General features: G+C 48.1%; 8 protein-coding genes across 8 annotated transcripts; 2 read left to right on the forward strand and 6 right to left on the reverse strand.

Moving 5' to 3' along the window:
- Window positions 1-1,134: 1,134 nt before the first annotated feature.
- Window positions 1,135-2,331, forward strand: N7447_011117 (phosphotransferase family protein; the record flags this gene model as incomplete). The annotated part of the gene is made up of 1 exon (XM_057235379.1): window positions 1,135-2,331. The coding sequence occupies one exon, from the start codon at window positions 1,135-1,137 to the stop codon at window positions 2,329-2,331; it is 1,197 nt and encodes a 398-aa protein (XP_057080697.1).
- A 321-nt stretch (window positions 2,332-2,652) lies between these two features.
- N7447_011118 (peptide MFS transporter) lies at window positions 2,653-4,470 on the reverse strand (the record flags this gene model as incomplete). The annotated part of the gene is made up of 2 exons (XM_057235380.1): window positions 2,653-4,372; window positions 4,433-4,470. The coding sequence occupies 2 exons, from the start codon at window positions 4,468-4,470 to the stop codon at window positions 2,653-2,655; spliced, it is 1,758 nt and encodes a 585-aa protein (XP_057080698.1).
- Window positions 4,471-8,585: 4,115 nt separating this feature from the next.
- Window positions 8,586-8,804, reverse strand: N7447_011119 (uncharacterized protein; the record flags this gene model as incomplete). Its single annotated transcript, XM_057235381.1, has 1 exon — window positions 8,586-8,804. One exon carries the CDS (start codon window positions 8,802-8,804, stop codon window positions 8,586-8,588), a length of 219 nt encoding a protein of 72 aa, XP_057080699.1.
- A 1,017-nt stretch (window positions 8,805-9,821) lies between these two features.
- N7447_011120 (eukaryotic translation initiation factor 4E) lies at window positions 9,822-10,660 on the reverse strand (the record flags this gene model as incomplete). The annotated part of the gene is made up of 3 exons (XM_057235382.1): window positions 9,822-10,289; window positions 10,357-10,428; window positions 10,484-10,660. The coding sequence occupies 3 exons, from the start codon at window positions 10,658-10,660 to the stop codon at window positions 9,822-9,824; spliced, it is 717 nt and encodes a 238-aa protein (XP_057080700.1).
- Window positions 10,661-11,179: 519 nt separating this feature from the next.
- Window positions 11,180-11,953, reverse strand: N7447_011121 (Mpv17/PMP22 family protein; the record flags this gene model as incomplete). The annotated part of the gene is made up of 5 exons (XM_057235383.1): window positions 11,180-11,244; window positions 11,300-11,605; window positions 11,667-11,772; window positions 11,831-11,885; window positions 11,943-11,953. 5 exons carry the CDS (start codon window positions 11,951-11,953, stop codon window positions 11,180-11,182), a joined length of 543 nt encoding a protein of 180 aa, XP_057080701.1.
- Window positions 11,954-12,537: 584 nt separating this feature from the next.
- Window positions 12,538-13,571, forward strand: N7447_011122 (40S ribosomal protein uS5; the record flags this gene model as incomplete). Its single annotated transcript, XM_057235384.1, has 3 exons — window positions 12,538-12,819; window positions 12,970-13,227; window positions 13,314-13,571. 3 exons carry the CDS (start codon window positions 12,538-12,540, stop codon window positions 13,569-13,571), a joined length of 798 nt encoding a protein of 265 aa, XP_057080702.1.
- Window positions 13,572-14,486: 915 nt separating this feature from the next.
- On the reverse strand, window positions 14,487-14,702 carry N7447_011123 (S-adenosyl-L-methionine-dependent methyltransferase; the record flags this gene model as incomplete). The annotated part of the gene is made up of 1 exon (XM_057235385.1): window positions 14,487-14,702. The coding sequence occupies one exon, from the start codon at window positions 14,700-14,702 to the stop codon at window positions 14,487-14,489; it is 216 nt and encodes a 71-aa protein (XP_057080703.1).
- Window positions 14,703-14,852: 150 nt separating this feature from the next.
- N7447_011124 (class I SAM-dependent methyltransferase) lies at window positions 14,853-15,490 on the reverse strand (the record flags this gene model as incomplete). Its single annotated transcript, XM_057235386.1, has 3 exons — window positions 14,853-15,007; window positions 15,052-15,159; window positions 15,328-15,490. The coding sequence occupies 3 exons, from the start codon at window positions 15,488-15,490 to the stop codon at window positions 14,853-14,855; spliced, it is 426 nt and encodes a 141-aa protein (XP_057080704.1).
- Between the last annotated feature and the right edge of the window lie 1,860 nt (window positions 15,491-17,350).

Genomic DNA, 17,350 nt, shown 5'->3' on the forward strand with positions numbered 1-17,350 from the left:
TATTTCAGACAGATCGGCATTCGGTCAAGGATCCGCAAGGATATTTTCCAAGGTACTGGGTACTTGGCTTTGTCTGGTGATATCCACTTCATGACATGTACCTAGTACTTGACGTGCCGTGGCAACGTGAGTCTGCACGTCATGATTATGATGTATTGGACCATTTACAATATACAATAGACAATATAGACAATATAGGCAATATAGACAATATAGGCAATAAGAATCAAATCCAGAATGCTCTGGAAATAGCCTACAGAGAATTGTATACGAGACATAGCCAATCACGGTCCAAGGCATGAGCCTCATAGGCATCCATGGGATCTATTTACCGTGGGATCAGATATTTTATCTTGATGCCTTAATACGAGGCCGATGTAGGCATCTTGATTTCTATCTTAGTTCATTTGCCCTCGCAGTTCCTCCCACCTGCTGTGTAGGTTTAAAATCTTTCAAATCAGCTAAAGACTCGAACCGTCAACCGTCTCTAAGATGTACCCCAAAATTCGCCTCAACTATGCTTAATCAAGTCAATCAGGAATCCATGAGCGGAATGGATGAAGGACAATCTCAATCCCAACCCTCGTTCGTCTCGGTGCATATTTGCTCTTTTTCTACAACCCATAGCCAAGGTGGGGATGTGGGGATGGGAGCAGAAGCTTGGCCTTCGGGGAATTCAAGGTATGGTTTCTGGGCGATGTACTCAGTTCAACTTCAAGCGTTGCTACTCCAAAACTGGTGCGCCCACTGCCAAGTCACACTAATCTGGATTGGGAATTTTCCGGAGCCCTGTATTGTTTCGTAGATTACAATGTATCATTAACTTGGCCATGGGGCTAGAATATCAGTCGAGTGTAGTCGAGTGTTGGTCGCACCAGTTTCGGGACGTACTGTATTTCAGGTTCAAACACAATTCTATTCGTTCTATAGGATCTTGTGCCCGTATAGTATAAACGGCTAGTTCTACTTGGAACGTACATTTGCATGTCTGGAACTCCAGGCACAGGGATCATCATCTACTAACTAGTACATAGATAACGGTCACATGCTACTAGTAGGGTTAGCGCCATGTCTTACACTCTCTCACCAATCGTCCCATCATCCCTATATTGAGACTCTGTGACGTCCTCTACAATGGCAGACAGCCATCTTCCTCCAGCGCTGAGCGCCGACACTATCAGTCAACTGATCGTGTCCTTGGATCTCCCGGCTCCTACCTCAATCGAACCTCTTCAAGTCACAGCGGCATTTCATTCTATCTACCTGGTCCATTTTGCAGCACACACCCCGATTCATACATCGGATGGCTCTGTGCTTCCAGTCAATGCAGATGGCTCGGTAACTCTGGTCTTACGTGTCTCAGGTTGTCGACTCCCTACCATCAAAACTCGTAATGAAGTCGGAATCATGACATGGGTCCGTCAAAACACTACCATCCCTATCCCCGCTATCATTCGCTACGATTCCACCGATAATAATATCATCCGGCATGAATTCACTCTCCTTGAAAAGGCTCCCGGGAAGAGTATCGATCAGATTTACGATACTCTGTCGATAGAAGTCCGTAATAAAATGGTCCACCAATTGACAGACTACCTGATCGAGCTTCATGCGCACCCTTGGGAGAGCTATGTCGGCGGGTTGACCCTCACGAATGGCGAAATCACCCACGGCCCTCCAATCGATGAGAATTTCTGGGAATTGCCCGATCTAGAGAAGTACTGGGCGGGATCCGAGTCCCTTGAGTTGTTGAACCCTATTCCTTCTCAGGGGTTCAATAGCTTTGTGGCCTTTACCGTTGCCTGTCTCGAGCGCTATATCTACGCCATTGAAAAGCATCCGTCACTTGAATCTTATAGAGATCTGATTCCGAGAATTCACGCTTTCGCCACAGCTATTCAGGAACATGCCGAACAGCTGAACCAGGTCGTCTATGTCCTCGCACATAGGGATCTCCATTTTGCAAATATCATGTGTGACCCGGATCAGCCCGATTATCCGATCACCGCCGTTCTGGACTGGGAGTTCAGCAGTGTAGTACCCGCCCCTCGTTGGAATCCACCGCGTGCCTTTTTATGGAATATGAAATGGACCCTAGAGGGCAAAGAGGAGCAGACCCGGATGGAAAAGCTCTTTGAGTCCGTCTGTCGCGAAAAGGGAGCGGGGAAGATGCTTGATGAGATGAACTTGAACCCACTTCAAGAGTCCATGCAGACTGCAGTGAATCATATTCGAGCCATTGTGGAGGTCTGTCCCCGCGGCCAGGCTCAACACCGAGTGGGCCACTGGCGTGGGGTAGCCGAGTCGGCGATGGGGGCCTTTGGAGTCTAAGACTACCGTTAGCAGTCGATCATATCCATAGTACATTTGAAGATAAGATGTGGAGTTTATTTCTTTTACATGTTGTGGATTGATTATTTTCATTTTGATTTATGAGTTATATACTAAATTAAACCGAGCGTCCTATCATACCACGTCTCATGATCTGCACAGCAGTTTTAAAACACAAAAAAGTGCTCCGGTGATGCAAGCGAAGATGAAAAAAAGTACGATCCCAGCGTAGAGAGATACTTGCAATGCCAATGCGAATGCCAACAAAAAAAAAAGAACAAAGAAAAACAAATTATTACAAAAACACCGCGGGTGCGATGCTTACTCGGACTTGGACTGGTGTCGTTCCGCGTCGACCGGAGCCTCGGGCATGTAGTCATCGGCATCGAGAGCATTCATGTCATCTTCCTGGGCGTTCAGGTGGTGGAAGATGGCGTAGAAGATGATTCCACACAGGCAGGATGCACAGGCAAGGCCGGTGAACATCCACAAGATGGCGGGATCAAAGGCGGCGGGAGTGAGAGCTTCGGCGATAGCGGATCCGAATGCGTTCGTGAGAAGGTACATGGCCTGCACAAAGGACTTCATGCTGGGCGGCGCCTTGGTGTAGGCGTACTCGAGACCGGAGACGGAGGCGAAAATCTCAGACACACCCATGAAGACGTAGGCCGGGGTTTGGATGGCGATGTGCACCTTGTTTCCCTGGGCAATTCCGTCGATCATGGAGGCCTCGCACAGAGGGGACTCGTAGCAGGGTCCGGCGGTGTAGATCAAGTGTTGCACGATAGCGGCGTACATCATGGCAAGCGAGCCGACGACGAAACCAAGGGCGATACGGGTGATAGGGCGGAAGGGGATCTTCATGCGGCGCATCACGGGGTAGACGCAGGTTTCGAGGATGGGGATGAACACGATGATGGAGATGGGGTCAAAGTTCTGCATCAGATCGTTGGGGATGCCGTGGCCCTCCATCTGACCGGCTTGGGTGACGAAGTTGCTGGAGAATTGTCCGTAGACGACCCAGTAGATCGGGTAGAAGGCGAACACGCGGCAGGCGACCAGGGCGCGCTTCAGCTCATCGATAAAGTGGTCGTCCCAGGTGACAGCGGACGCACCATTGCGCTCGGTCTGCCATGAGGGCTTGGGGGCATCCATGTTGCGGTTCTTGATCATCATCCAGATAGCACGGAACGCGTCCGTGATGATGGAGCCCTGGGGTGGGCGAACGACGTAGTGCTTGCGGCCGAGGACGATCACCAGGGTACCGACCATGAACATGCAGAGACAGAGAAGGTAGGCGGGCCAGAAATCGATGTATAGTTCCATGTAGGGAGTGGCGAGCAGGGACAGCGAGCCGACGTTGATACATCCGTAGAAGATCATGTAAATACGCTGGATGGTCAGGGCGGGGTCGATAATGACACGCTCGCCCTTCTTGGTGGTGGAAACGGCCATCTTCTTCCGCTTGTACTGATCCGCAATCAAAGGAGCCACGTTACTCTTGATACCACCGGTACCCAGACCAATGATCAAGATGGCGACAATGAAACCACCGATACCCGAGCCGTGTTCCAGGGCAGTGGGGATGGAGGTACAGACCAGGATGAGCAGACCAACCATGTAGATGATACAGAACACCACAATGGTCTTATACTTGCCGAGGTACTGATCGGCGATGATGGCACCGATAATAGGGGTAACATAACACCAGAACTGGAAGAAGGTGGTAAGACCGGTGGCACCTTGGTGATCCATACCGAGGGCACCACGTCCCTGGCTACCATCGCGAGGTCGCTGAATGTAGTTCTGGAACAGACCAGACATGCCATAGTATGTGAAACGCTCGCAGAGCTCGACGACAGCCACCAACCAGGCGGAGAGGGGCAAGTTCTCGGCGACATGGCGCAAGGAAGTCTTCTCCGAGAGCGTAGGTTCGCCACCATCAGCGGTGACTAGGTTCTCCTTGTCGAAATCGGCGTCCATGGCCTTTTCGTTCAGGACGACACTTTGGGTGACATCCTCGGTATCGTAGGACGGAGGACTAAAGATAGGGTTAGCTGCAACTCATGAATTGTATGAATTGTGCATGAAGTGTACATACGCCGCAGGAGTCTCAGCATCACGGTCTGTGGAGGACATGGCTACGAGACCAGATGATGCCTTCTCTTTCAAGAGGGCCAGAAAAAAATCGCAGTCAAAGTAGAGAAAGAGGGAAAAAAAAGAAAGGTGTGAATAATACTATATATGCAATTTTTCACCCAACATCCGAGGCTGAGTGGGACCGGAGGACTCCTTATCTCGAGTAAAAAATCAAAAAATATATAGAAAGGTAAAAAAATCACAAATTTCAAGGTGTTGCCCCCAATATGGCAATAAGGCTCATCTGAAAAGGTCGGATATTGGCCACTGTTCGCAGCTCGACCGTGGATGCGATCGTGTTTATCGTCCAACGGCGAATGGCCGAAGCCGAGATGAATTGACCCACGCATGTAACCACACGGCACGGAAGTGAAAGTCAAGCAATGAAATGGCGAGGATTGAGTGGACTGACTCAGATTGGATCCATCCGAGCGAATGAGGTCTCCTGGCACCTTTTTGGCATCTCTCTGGGGATACTGGAAGGGCCAGTCCGAAGCCCACTTTTTTGTTTTTTCGTCGAATCATATCGAGAATTCCAGTCGGATATTGCCGGTGAAGCTTGAAAATTTCCAAGTTGAGAACGTTTCCGGTTGAATTTGCCACGAGGGCAGATGTCGTCTTTTTTTTTCCTCCCCAATCCCGGAGTCAAGTCCATGCTCCGGAATATATTCGGATCTATATTGTATGGTTCGGGGATGCCTTTGGCATGACAGGACTTGGGGCACATTTTCGAATCGCGTGTCGAGGGTCGTGATTCCGTCAATAGTCAATAACCCCATCACCATATGATATCGATTTTCTGGATGTAACGTTGGGGCCTTCCCCTCGTTTCGTGAATTTCGTATGTTTCGAGAGCTTCAGGCTATACCCGCTTACCCGGCACCTTGTTTAGGTTTCCCCGGAAGGAGATGGCAATAGCCAATGCCATTCAATGTCTGCTGAATCGATGACCTGAGAGAAATCATTTCCCTTCCAATCTTGGTCTGGTCTGGTCTGATCTGGTCTGTTCTTAGGTCCGGGGTAATTATTCTCTCGTAAGTTGTAGAGAGTCGAAGCGAGGGTGGATCTGGTACTCGGTGCCTGCCAAGCCCACAGAAGATAAGGGGGAAGGGTTTCTGTTAGTGGTCATATTAGTATCATTAATAGACACAGTCTTATATCAATGTTTGGTGAGTGAAAAAAAAAAAAAAGGGAAAGAAGAAGAAAGAAAAGAAAACGGAAGATCAAAAATGACAGGGACAGCCCACAGATATAATCACGCGGAAAAACACCAAGAAAACACCAAGAGTCATGGCATACGCCCTTTGAGCTCCGATCTCGCTTGGGAACAAGGATGAACCTCCGATCCACCAACAGGAGGGCTTCTTGTCAAAACTTCTCAATGGCGTAAGCCCCCAAGCGGAGTACAACATATATCATCTTGAGTTGGCTCTCCTCATTGGTTTGGGCGGGCTTACTTGCCAAGCCCAATTAACTAGGGTGCTCTCTTTATCTCAATCCTTCAAGCCTCATGTGATACCATCGCGACTGTTCGATTGAACGAGCCAGGACTACTCTCTCTGTGCTGGAGTCAATATGACCGTTCCGACATCGCAAGATGTCCCCTCCGCCCCCCCCCGAGAGCTCTGGTTTGATATTGCGATACCAGCCACTCAGAGCAGCTCGGCGGATCTCCGTGGGTGACTCATTGACTTATTGTCGTGGATTGGATCCGTGTCAGCCGAAACAGAATACTATCGGTGTATTCGGATTGAGAAGGGCCATGAACCTCGAAGGGATATGTTGATCGTATCTTGGGATACTGAGTATATTCCCAGCCAAGTGCAAGACAAGATATCAATAAAGAATACTGTGAGGCTTTAGGGTCAGCTTGCTTACCTCTATATACTGTGTCCTATTGGCTGCCCTATACAAGATAATCCTCTGCAAGATAATTGGTCGCCCTTGCTCTCTCCGTCCCCAGTGATCGGCTATACTCTAAATAAAGCACTTGGGAATATCTTTTGTCTCTCTTCTTTGGTCGAGGCTTTGTTTTGAGATACTAAGCCACGAGGTCACATCCCAAGAAGCAGTCCAGCTTTTCATCGTCATTTCCCAGACTCCCAACTCAACCGTGGAGCCATTTTAGTTGCAATTTTCACTATTGGCTCCCTTTGCAAATACCCCGGCTAGTCACTGGCCGCGTAGTAACCTGGTAATTTGTTGATTCTACACGCTCATCAATCGTCCATCCGGTTTCGTCTTCTTTTTGTCGCTCTTCTGGTTCCTTTGACTACAAGAATATCATGTAAAGAGTGGGTTTAGGAAAGGAATAAGACAGTTGTGATGATTTGTATCTCCAGGGCTACAGCGTTTGACTAGTAACCTCTTGGATAGGAGGTGTATATTTCTCCCCGGTTAACAGCCTGTAAACAGAGATACCTACGGAGTATAGTTCCTACAACTGATAAGCAGGCCGTCTTTCTTTCCAGGACATGTCTAATACTGTAGTGTCATATTCTGACTCGTCTTAAAAAGTCGTGCGTGTGCTTCTTTTTGGAAGCATAGATTTCACTTCCTTCCTCAACGGCATGTTTATTTCGCATTTTCGCATTAGCACTGAAAGGTTAATGGGGGGCCTTTGTCCGTCGGGCATTTTAACGAGTAACTCGGGTTTGTTTCAAACTTCCGAGCAGTAAATATATATCCAAGACCTCATGACATATCCATAGTATAAATACACTTTACACCCATCAACTAGACCTTGACAAAACTCATCATGGTTCCACGGTGTTAGTGGCTGCAGGTTCTGACGTTCAAAAGCTACAGGAAAATGCTTTTTATGGTATCCATATCATCGTAGGAGTGACAATGACACATCGCACCAATATCATATACTTCCCCATACTATATTATTCGATGCAAATTTATAGCCCTTTCAGAATAGAAAATTCAAGTAATATGTAGAAGTTGAGCCGAGCTATTTTCTAGGCGTTTGATTAGCCCCCGTGGAGAGCCAATTGCCTATCTTGAATGTCACAAGTATACAGCCGTCTGCGGACATCGCCTCAAAGAGTGTTGGATCGCATCATGGGTGACAACCTTTTTTTTAGGACAGTATGGGATTTTCACAAGTACTATTTAATGTGGTTCATTTTGAACTTTCTGCTATCTGACAAATGGTTGATAAGAGTTGAGTTGACCGACAGTCATCAGCTACAGTATTTGTAACATTTTAGCCTTCTTCAACAGTCTGCTTAGTGGTCTTTGCCACTGAAAGCAATATTGTCCCTTCTCTAGTGCAATTTTTCTCGAACGTCCACCCGTTTGCCAAATAGTTTCCCCTTCCTTCGTCCAGCCCATCTCAAAGGACATGCTATAGTCTGGAGGAGTTAGAAGACCCGACTTTAACACGTCAGAGTCTAGTTCGCGGTTATCAGGCCATTTGATAGCCTGTACCATATCCACGTTTCGTTCCCAGTAAGGAATGCTCGTAAAATGTGTATCGTTTTTCATGATCCCGTATAGCGTAAAAATAACACTAGACACATCGTCTCGGCCATATAGTAGGTATTCCTTTCTATTAGCGGCCTAATTAAAATCAAACGGAAGAATCTTATCTGTTTCGGGGTTAATAAGTAAATTTCGAGGTGTAATATCTTAATGCATGATCCCTAATCCTAGGTTAAGGAAATCCACCACCTAGGTAAGCTGTTTTAGCCATTTAAATCTAGAAGGCCGTTTCGGATCAGCCGCTGCTAGCGTTCCACCTAGGATGTACTTTATTATGAATCTAATCACTCAAAACTCCGCGTCTTCGAGAACGATGCGGTCAAACGATACTATATTAGGATATGGTGCCAGTTGGCTGAGCAGGGTTATCTTCTTCCAGGCCATTTATATCCTTTAAGACATGCCTAAAGGGTTAAATTTAAATGCGACCCTTTGACCATCACGCGATGAGAGATCGATACCTAGTCTAAGCTGAGCGAGGTCTCAAAGTCACGATAAGTGAATTATAGAGCAATCTGTAAGTGATGGTCAGAGTGAGAATGGAACATATCTAACAAAGAATGTATCATCCTCTTCCGGATCTATCGAGACTCTAGTTAGAAGCCCGTCGTCGTCGACTGTGACTATGCACGAACTTCTGGCAAAAAGTAATCGGCGAAAGGCGCGAGAATTGAGTTCTTAACATCTTTATCAGGTAGGAAAAGTTTGGCAGTTCCTTTGACTTTGATCAATCGCAGCTGATCCCAATCCCATACATTGCAGTGGGCTTCGGTTGTAGGTCTTTCCCTGGGGCCAAAATAGCCCTGGCCCTCCGAGTAGAACCTGTCTTCGGGTTTGATCATGATAGGAAATATCAAAAGATTAATTTGATGTTCTAGTGGTACACTTTCCTACGAAGGGGATTTGATACCTCCAAGGGATCATGTAAATGCGATGTAAATGCGCAGAACGTGCTCGAGGCCCTGATCTCCTGTGCGCTTACTCAAACCATCATCCCTGCAACATACCATGAATGTGTCTGTGACAATGACCGCAGAGCGAAGACCACGCGGTCTGGGTAGAGTGCTTCTGCTATTCCCCCACCCCGAAGAACCTTATTGGGAGCAGGAGGACTTCCACCTCCCTCAATATTCAATATACCAGTGAGTGATAGAATCTGAAGTTGAAAAGAAACCTTGCCTGGGAGCAGAATCATCTAAATAACTACAAAAAGAGACCAGAAAGGTCCTACAAGCCTTTGCTCCTCTATCTTATACAGCTTGTATACATATGATTCAAGGCTATCTGGTCTTATCCAAATATTAGAAGCCTACAAGCCTTCCAACTCGCGACGTTGATCAGACGAGTCAAGAAACAAAGACCCATAAGACAGAGCTTAAACATTTAGCCTGCTGACCTTGGGATGAAATGACACCTACTGATATACAATGTACCTCCCAGTAAAATGGCCATCCAAAGATTAAAAACTCTACTCAGGTGCTTGACCTCGTCAAAGTCGACCTAGCAACACCAAAATGCATGAACAGGTCATATTTGTAAAGAATAATGCAAGGAAATTACCATTATACTGGCACGACCTCGATCTCAACCACGGCATCAGGCTCGTAAAATGGGTTTGGTAGAGTAAGATACAAGTCGCAAGCAATCAGATCGTCCCTGTAGAACTATGCAACGGGGCGGGCATAAAAGGGGGAGGGGACCTCGGTCCCTATTTGAATCACTCCCAGTTTCCCAGCACCACACATCGAGTCAATTCCCCTCGATTTGTGTCGTCCGTAATCGTGAAATCCGCGCATCGGTATCCGTCCCCTTTTCGTTTTTCATCCTCATCTGCACATCACCGTCTCAACCAACCCTCTTTAAACAGTGTACTTGGCCTTCGCGCGCGTACTGCCGCTGTGTGCACTGTCGGTGTGGCCGGAGAACTCCACCACATCCGCCAAGTTGAGTCGCAGCACGTCCTTGAACCGCTGGCCAATTGCCTCGAGGATCTCCTTGCCCTGCGCCTGTGTGCGGGTGTTCTTATCGCCCTGGATGCTCTTGCCGACTGTGCGTGTCCATAGACCGACACGGTAGAAGCCCTTGCGCACGTTCACAACCACTCCCATAACTTCGTTGTCGTCATCATTCTCGAGGGTCTCGCCGATCGCGGCTAGCTGGGCGTGCAGCCAGAGTTCATCAATGGGGACGGAGCGCTTGTCCTTGAACTGGTATGACCACTTTCCACCGTGCTTGTTTTGGGGGTCCTCCCACTCGGGTCGTACACCCTTCTTGAAAAGGTGGTAGTCGGCCTTCAGGCCAAGTTCAGAGGTCGGCGTGATGTTGTTCTATTAGCGATCGAGGTTAGTGAGATCGTTCACCTGGGGAGGGGGGGGAACTTCGGATTGAACTTACATAAATGCCCCAGAATTCTTCAACGGAGCTGAAGGTAACCACCTCCTTGAGCAGGTCGTTCCAGTTGTCGCCCTAATTTCCATCGGTAAGCATGCTGATGTCGATCTATTCTACTAGCATCTCGTACCTTGCCACTGGGGGGCTTGGTGAACCACAGAGTCCATTCGTGCATAAGAGGGTGCTTCACGTTGAAGTCATCGGGGTTGTGGAAAACAGTGACGGCATCGCCAGTCTGAGTCTCGGTGACAGGAGCGGAGTTCTCATCGGCAACAACCGGGGTACCATTTTCTGCGACGGTAGCCATAGTGAATGATGTGGAGGGGGGGAGACGATCGAGTCGGAAAGTCGGAAAGTCGGAGGGGCGAGAATTTCAGGGAAAGCGCAAATCAGAGGGTTTTTTTCACACAAAGAAAGTAAGAGGAATCCAAGCCTGGATCGATTTAGCAGTAATAGTCTGCTCCAGGCAGTGTGAGATGAGAGTGGAGGTGGGCGACAATTGACTGCAAAGAGTGGAAGTTTTGAAGTTCGAGCCACAAAAACTTGCCTTGCCTCTTTGGGTTCTTCCGTAACATAATCACACCTGTATATCCCAATCTTCACTTGCTCTTATTTTACTTGGACCATTTGATTTATTAATTCACTTCAATTTGAATATTTAGATTCAGATTTGTATTATCGATAATTCTTACATGGTTAAAATAATGCAGAATAAAAATCTTTCCGATGCCTGAGGACCAAATAACCCAACTAAAAATTACCATATAATGGAGCGCCAATGTGAAAAATGCTCAGAATAGCTGAGAAGCAAAACTTCAAGGGTATCTCAAATCACAGCTTGTAATTCTAACTCCTCACCACTGTTCATCAAGCTAAGGAAGCAGTTCCAGCCTGTTTAGTTATTAGTCACTGAAGTATGATCAACACTTCAAAACAAGGTACTCACCCAAACTGATAACGTTGACAAACAACAGGCGCAATTCTAGCGGGACGAATGTAAAATTGACACCCTGTACAAACGGCCAGACCATCAGGTTGGCCTTGTAGGCGGGAACAAAGGCAGTATTCCACCTTTCAACAGGATCAACGCCTTCCATGATTGCCATCGAGGACAGGAAACAGGTGAGCTGGACCGGAGCAAAGAAGATTTGGTCGGCAGCAACACGAGCGGCGGTGGTGGACGCGGTGCCCTTAAGAACGACATGACGTTGGAGAATGCCGAACCAGGTAGTGGCAACTGGACCGAAAACAGCTGAAAGGAAAGTACCCATCGATCAGCGATATGCAACAGACACGAGACTTAGGAAACATACCTCCACCGTAAAGAGCCATTCGTCCAGTGCGGGCGAAGTCGTGTTTCTGGAGACCTTTCCGGTCAACAGCTTGCTGTGCTAGAACATCACCACTGCCGAATAGGAACTGTTGTAACAAAAGATAAGAAGTTGGTCCAAGAAAAGGGGGAATGAGATGATCGTACTGCGCTGGTGATGCTTGCGGTGAGGATGGGCCTCTTTGCCAACTTGGACTGGTACCTGGTTGAAGATGTTTTGAGCTTCGATTCAAGGAGGTGAGTGGCAAGGGAGACTTACCAGCGCAACATAACTGCGGTTGAGTAGCTATGAAAGATGCAAGATAGAGGAATCAGAGAGGAATGAAAAGAATGGACACAGAGGCAAAGGGGAGACGCTGAAATACTATGGAAGGGGCAACTGGGGGAACAATCTTGAAATTGCGGAGTCGAGATTGACCTGTCGCATAGCTGAAATAGGAAGTGCATCCGCCCGAAGCAGATTTTGGGGGTGACGTAGAAGGAAGAATAACAACATTACGAGGACTTGTTTTTATTTCAACCCATAATATATTGTTAAATACAGTTGTAGCTAATGACTTGAACATTATCATAAAATAAATACATTGCGTCTTTCACAGCATCTATGTCCTGCTAAAAAACCAACGATCCATCGATCTACTTCTGGGCCCCGTCAGGTGACACCGCCCTGGAAACCTTAAGTGCACGTGCCACCTCCCCGATCAGGAATCTAGGGCATAGGGTCTCCACTAGGGTTGCCCGCTCGCTTAGCCCACCCGCGCAAATTTCGGGCAAACAGTGCTCAGCGCCGTGAATCTCGACGACCAACTCAAAACCGACAACCCTCCCCGTCGCTTCCCATAACAACATAAAATATGGCTGACGCTGCTCCCCGTGGACGTGGTGGTTTCGGTTCGCGCGGCGACCGTGGTGGTGAGCGTGGTGGTGACCGTGGCCGTGGTGGCCGTGGTGGCCGTCGCGGCCGTCGTGGCCCCAAGCAGGAGGAGAAGGAGTGGCAGCCCGTCACCAAGCTCGGTCGTCTCGTCAAGGCCGGCAAGATCACTTCCATGGAGCAGATCTACCTCCACTCTCTGCCCGTCAAGGAGTACCAGATTGTCGACTTCTTCCTGCCCAAGCTCAAGGATGAGGTTATGAAGGTACGGATCGACACTTTTTTTTTCAAATCGGAGGATTGAGCGGGAATCGACTGGAATGCGACAATTGAACACAATTGAGCAGTGGAAGCTCGAGCGGAAACCGAATACATCGAAAACAGACCAGAAACTAACGTCAATTTCAACCTACAGATCAAGCCCGTCCAGAAGCAGACCCGTGCCGGTCAGCGTACCCGTTTCAAGGCTATCGTCCTCATCGGTGACTCCGAGGGCCACATCGGTCTCGGAATCAAGACCTCCAAGGAAGTCGCCACCGCTATCCGTGCCGCTATCACCATCGCCAAGCTCGCTGTTCTCCCCGTCCGTCGCGGTTACTGGGGTACCAACCTTGGTGAGCCTCACTCTCTGCCCGTCAAGCAGAGTGGAAAGTGTGGTTCCGTCTCCGTCCGTGTAAGTTTTCGATGTGGTCATTTCTGATCTTGGTCCCTTTTGTAGGGGGCCAGTGATTTGAAAAGATTGTTTCTAATTGATTGCAGCTCATTCCCGCCCCCCGCGGTACCGGCCTTGTCGCTTCCCCCGCTGTCAAGCGTCTGCTCCAGCTCGCCGGTGTCCAGGACGCTTACACCTCCTCTTCCGGCTCCACCAAGACCCTCGAGAACACCCTCAAGGCCACCTTCGTCGCTGTCGTCAACACCTACGGTTTCCTTACCCCCAACCTGTGGGCCGAGACTAAGCTCATCCGCAGCCCTCTGGAGGAGTTCGGTGATGTCCTCCGCCAGGGCAAGAAGTACTAGGTTATGGATGATGCATGATTTTTGTTCGACAATTCCAATGGGTTTCTTTTAAAAACTTCTCCCTCTGTGCTTGGTGATTAAAAGATGGTTCGTGTGTGCGAGAGACATCTCTGCGCCGCTCTTGATGTATTTATCATGGGGAGGGACACAAAATAGCGAAGTCCACGGGCCATTTGCCAGCCAGATTGTGCTTTCGATCAGTAGCTGTATGCAGTAAGGCAGTAGGCTTTTAACTCGATATATGTCGGTTGTAGGATGTGACAGTATGGTTCAAGCTCGCATCTCAACATGCAGCACTCCAAGATCGCCATGACAATTATGCATGGATAAGTCCCGAAGGCAGCTCAACTCGCGAACAAACACTAGTCTGGAGTCTAGGCTGTCATGTCTGGTATCAGTTCACAGGATATCATCATACGTATCCCTGAAGAAATGGTTATATTGACACCTCAAAGCCCAAGTCTATGAATCGCTATGAATAGTCTCACATGTTCGATGTATTCATACTGGGACACATGAGAACTATATTATGTTGACGATATATATATCCAAGTAGATTTGGCTCCACATCGAGCCCACCATGAATACCAAGTGTCGTCAAGATCCTATTAGATCTAAAATATATATCTAGCAAAACATTAAAGACATCAAGACTAAGAGTATAGAGTGAATTGCTTAGCTCCTTGTGTCATTTCATCCAGGAGTTCAATGTCTCCTGTCCTTTACCAAATCTTGACCGTGAGTGTATTCCAACAGGGACTTAACCAAGCCCCCACCTCTACATCACTTTTACGTTAGGGGAATTTCTGGGGTTGTCATGGCGAAAGGGAGAAGAAGATTGGACGAAACTTTCACCTCAAGAAAAAGGCACAAACCGGGATATTCTTTCGTTAACCATCCTTCAACGCCCCCTTCTCATTCTGTCAATGTTACCTGTGTGAGCTGGACCTCACCCTTGACCCAGCTAAAGCCCGCTCCTTCAACAAGGTCCCTCATAGCCTGTTGTGATGTGAACCACCAAGGCGAAGCTTCTCGCGCCTGCTCAACAGGAATGCCTTGAGTGACTAGACCGCTGATAATTGCGGAATGTACTTCGGCCACATTTCCCAGCGCACCGGACTCTTGACCCATTGACCAGAAGACCACCCAGCTTGAGAGCCTCAAAACAGCCCTTGATTGTATTGGACCTAGTTTCGGGGTCCCTCAAATCCAATGCAACGCAGCGTTCGAAAAGATCTTGTCGCAACTCCTGGTTGTGAGGTCGGACTCTTGAACCAGCAGTCAATAATCGACAACCCGCGACTCAATATGTGGGTAGGCTTTTTTGAAGTGTTCGACCATGTTGGGTGAGCCATCGATTCCTACGCTCCGTTTGACATGGGGAGCTATGCGGGCTGTCAAGGGGCCTTCTCCGGCGCCGATATCAAGGATTTCATCTATCTTGTTAGTTAAGTCTGGCGATTGTCACCTGAAGACTTACCAGTTGGCTTAGGGTCCAGCCAGGCGAGAACCTTCTCAGTCCAAGTTGCAACGAATGGGGCCACCTTTTCGCCGAAAGGTCGGCCGACCAGATGTCTTTCTGCTCTTGCTGCATCATGTCCGGTCTATTTGCTTACAGAGCATACCTGGACTAGAGTTCTAGGGGGGTTTATAAGGCCATCTCAGATGTCACAAGGAAGTATACCTCCCGACATCGGAGCCAGGTTAACTGGGATCCTGGGGTGGGACCGGATGTCCGTGGTGGGCCGTCACTTACCAAATCCTAAAACGGAAAGATAGGCGGGTCTTAGATCGGTGCCCAGAGTATCAAGCATTGATTGAACCATCTCAACTCGTTTGCCGATACCGGTCTTGCTAGTACTGTTGCTGGTATTTCCAATGTATCTGGACCACCATGTGTTATAGATATGAAGCATCATGCTTTGTACCAAATTGGTTCAAGGAGAACTGGAAGGCATCTTTGACCCTTCCACCAGTATGATCGAAGAATCCAGTCCCGATCCATACAGTTGGACGATAGTAAAGCACTACCTCCTTCACAGCTAAACAGACTAACACAACGGCTTGATAGAAAAAAAGCTGTTTGTCTTCATCATTGGCTTGGTGATAGTCACACTTGGATCCGCCCTTCCAAGCGGAGCCATCGATTTCATCGCGGCCGACTTTGGCATAATCAACCAGCAACTGCTTGTACTGCCGCTAACTACCTACTTGATCGGATATGTTCTCGGGCTTATCCTCTTCGGTCCATTGTCAGAGACATATGGCAGGCGTCCGGTGATGATATGGACATTCTCAGGATATACAATCTTCAGTCTCGCTTGTGCTGTTGCGCCTAATTTTGCGACTATTGTTATCTTCAGGCTGTTTTCTGGTGTCTTTGCTTCTTCGCCAACTGCTGTCGTTGGAGGGTTGTATCCGGATATCTTTTCTGATCCTAAGACAAGGGGAAGATCGATGGCTGAATTTATGGCTGTGAGGTATCTAACCGTCTCGGGAGTTGAAATACTTACTTGAATAGGCTACTACGCTTGGCCCTACGATGGGACCCCTAGTCTCTGGTTACGTCTCTAATACCAGTTAGAGGTGGGCGTTTTGGATTGCCTTGATCATCGCGGGAACTTCATGGCCTGCGCTGATATTTCTCCCAGGTATGTGATTAAATTGCAGTCATCTGTCGTTGCCAATGTACTGGATAGATACCTTTTGTCCTGTATTACAGCGAAAATACAATAGGATTCATAATATCACATCTGCCAATGCGAGCCTAGCTACCCCCGGTCGACGAGATCTCGTCACACGAGTGTTGACACGCCCTATCCGAATGATTTGTTCCTTGGCATATTCTATCTTTTACCTCTTTTTTTTTAAGGGATATCCAATTCTATTCCAAGGTACGCAGGCCGTTTTGTCTGGACTGATCTTGATATTAATACGAACAGGAACATATGGCTTTAGTACCGGACAATGCGGTCTCGCGTTTATTTCTAGTACGTTCTCTATCGGCCAAGCATTTATAGCTAATATGTCATAGTTCGAATTAGCGCTCTCCTCTCCTTCATTGTCTACCTCGCACACGACTCTGTCTACCAACGTGCCCAATCCCAGAACAAAACCTGCGTGAAGATCGAAGAATACCGCCATCTCCCTCTCGCCTGCATCGGCGGACCCTTATACACCATCTCTCTCTTCTGGCTCGTATGGTCTGCCCAGTCATCCATACACTGGATCGTCCCCATGATCTCCGGCATCCCTTCGGCATTGGCTTCCTACTTATATTCATGGCCCTAATCAACTATCTTGCTGATGCACATGGGACTTATGCGGCGAGTGCGTTGGCCGCTGCGAGCTGTACGAGAAGTGTATCCGGTGCGTTGTTGCCGCTTGCTACGTCGCAAATGTTTGCGTGACTGGGAACGCATTCAGCGGCTAGTTTGTTGGGGTTTGCAAGTTTGGTAATGAGTTTGATTCCGTTTGCGTTTATTCATTTTGGGGATCATTTTAGGCGGAATAGTGCTTTTGGTCTATGAGGTGATGTTGGGCATCTAACTAACAGGACTCCCGCAGAGTGTTTCAGATCACATTAATACTTAATAAGCATAAACATCCCGATCGCCAGTACTTATGTAGCCTGTAGCCCCCCAGTGTTTCCACTAGTACTTTTTTTTGTGGATAAGTATGCACCCAACCTACCTAGGCAACTCGGTTATACTGTCCACCCGTGGACGGGTGGCTTTGGCTTAGATTGCCAGTTTAACGGTTCGAGTGGACGTCGAGTC

The sequence above is a fragment of the Penicillium robsamsonii genome (assembly GCF_028829455.1).
Source record: "Penicillium robsamsonii strain IBT 29466 chromosome Unknown utg000008l_segment0_segment0, whole genome shotgun sequence".
NCBI classification, from domain to species: domain Eukaryota; kingdom Fungi; phylum Ascomycota; class Eurotiomycetes; order Eurotiales; family Aspergillaceae; genus Penicillium; species Penicillium robsamsonii.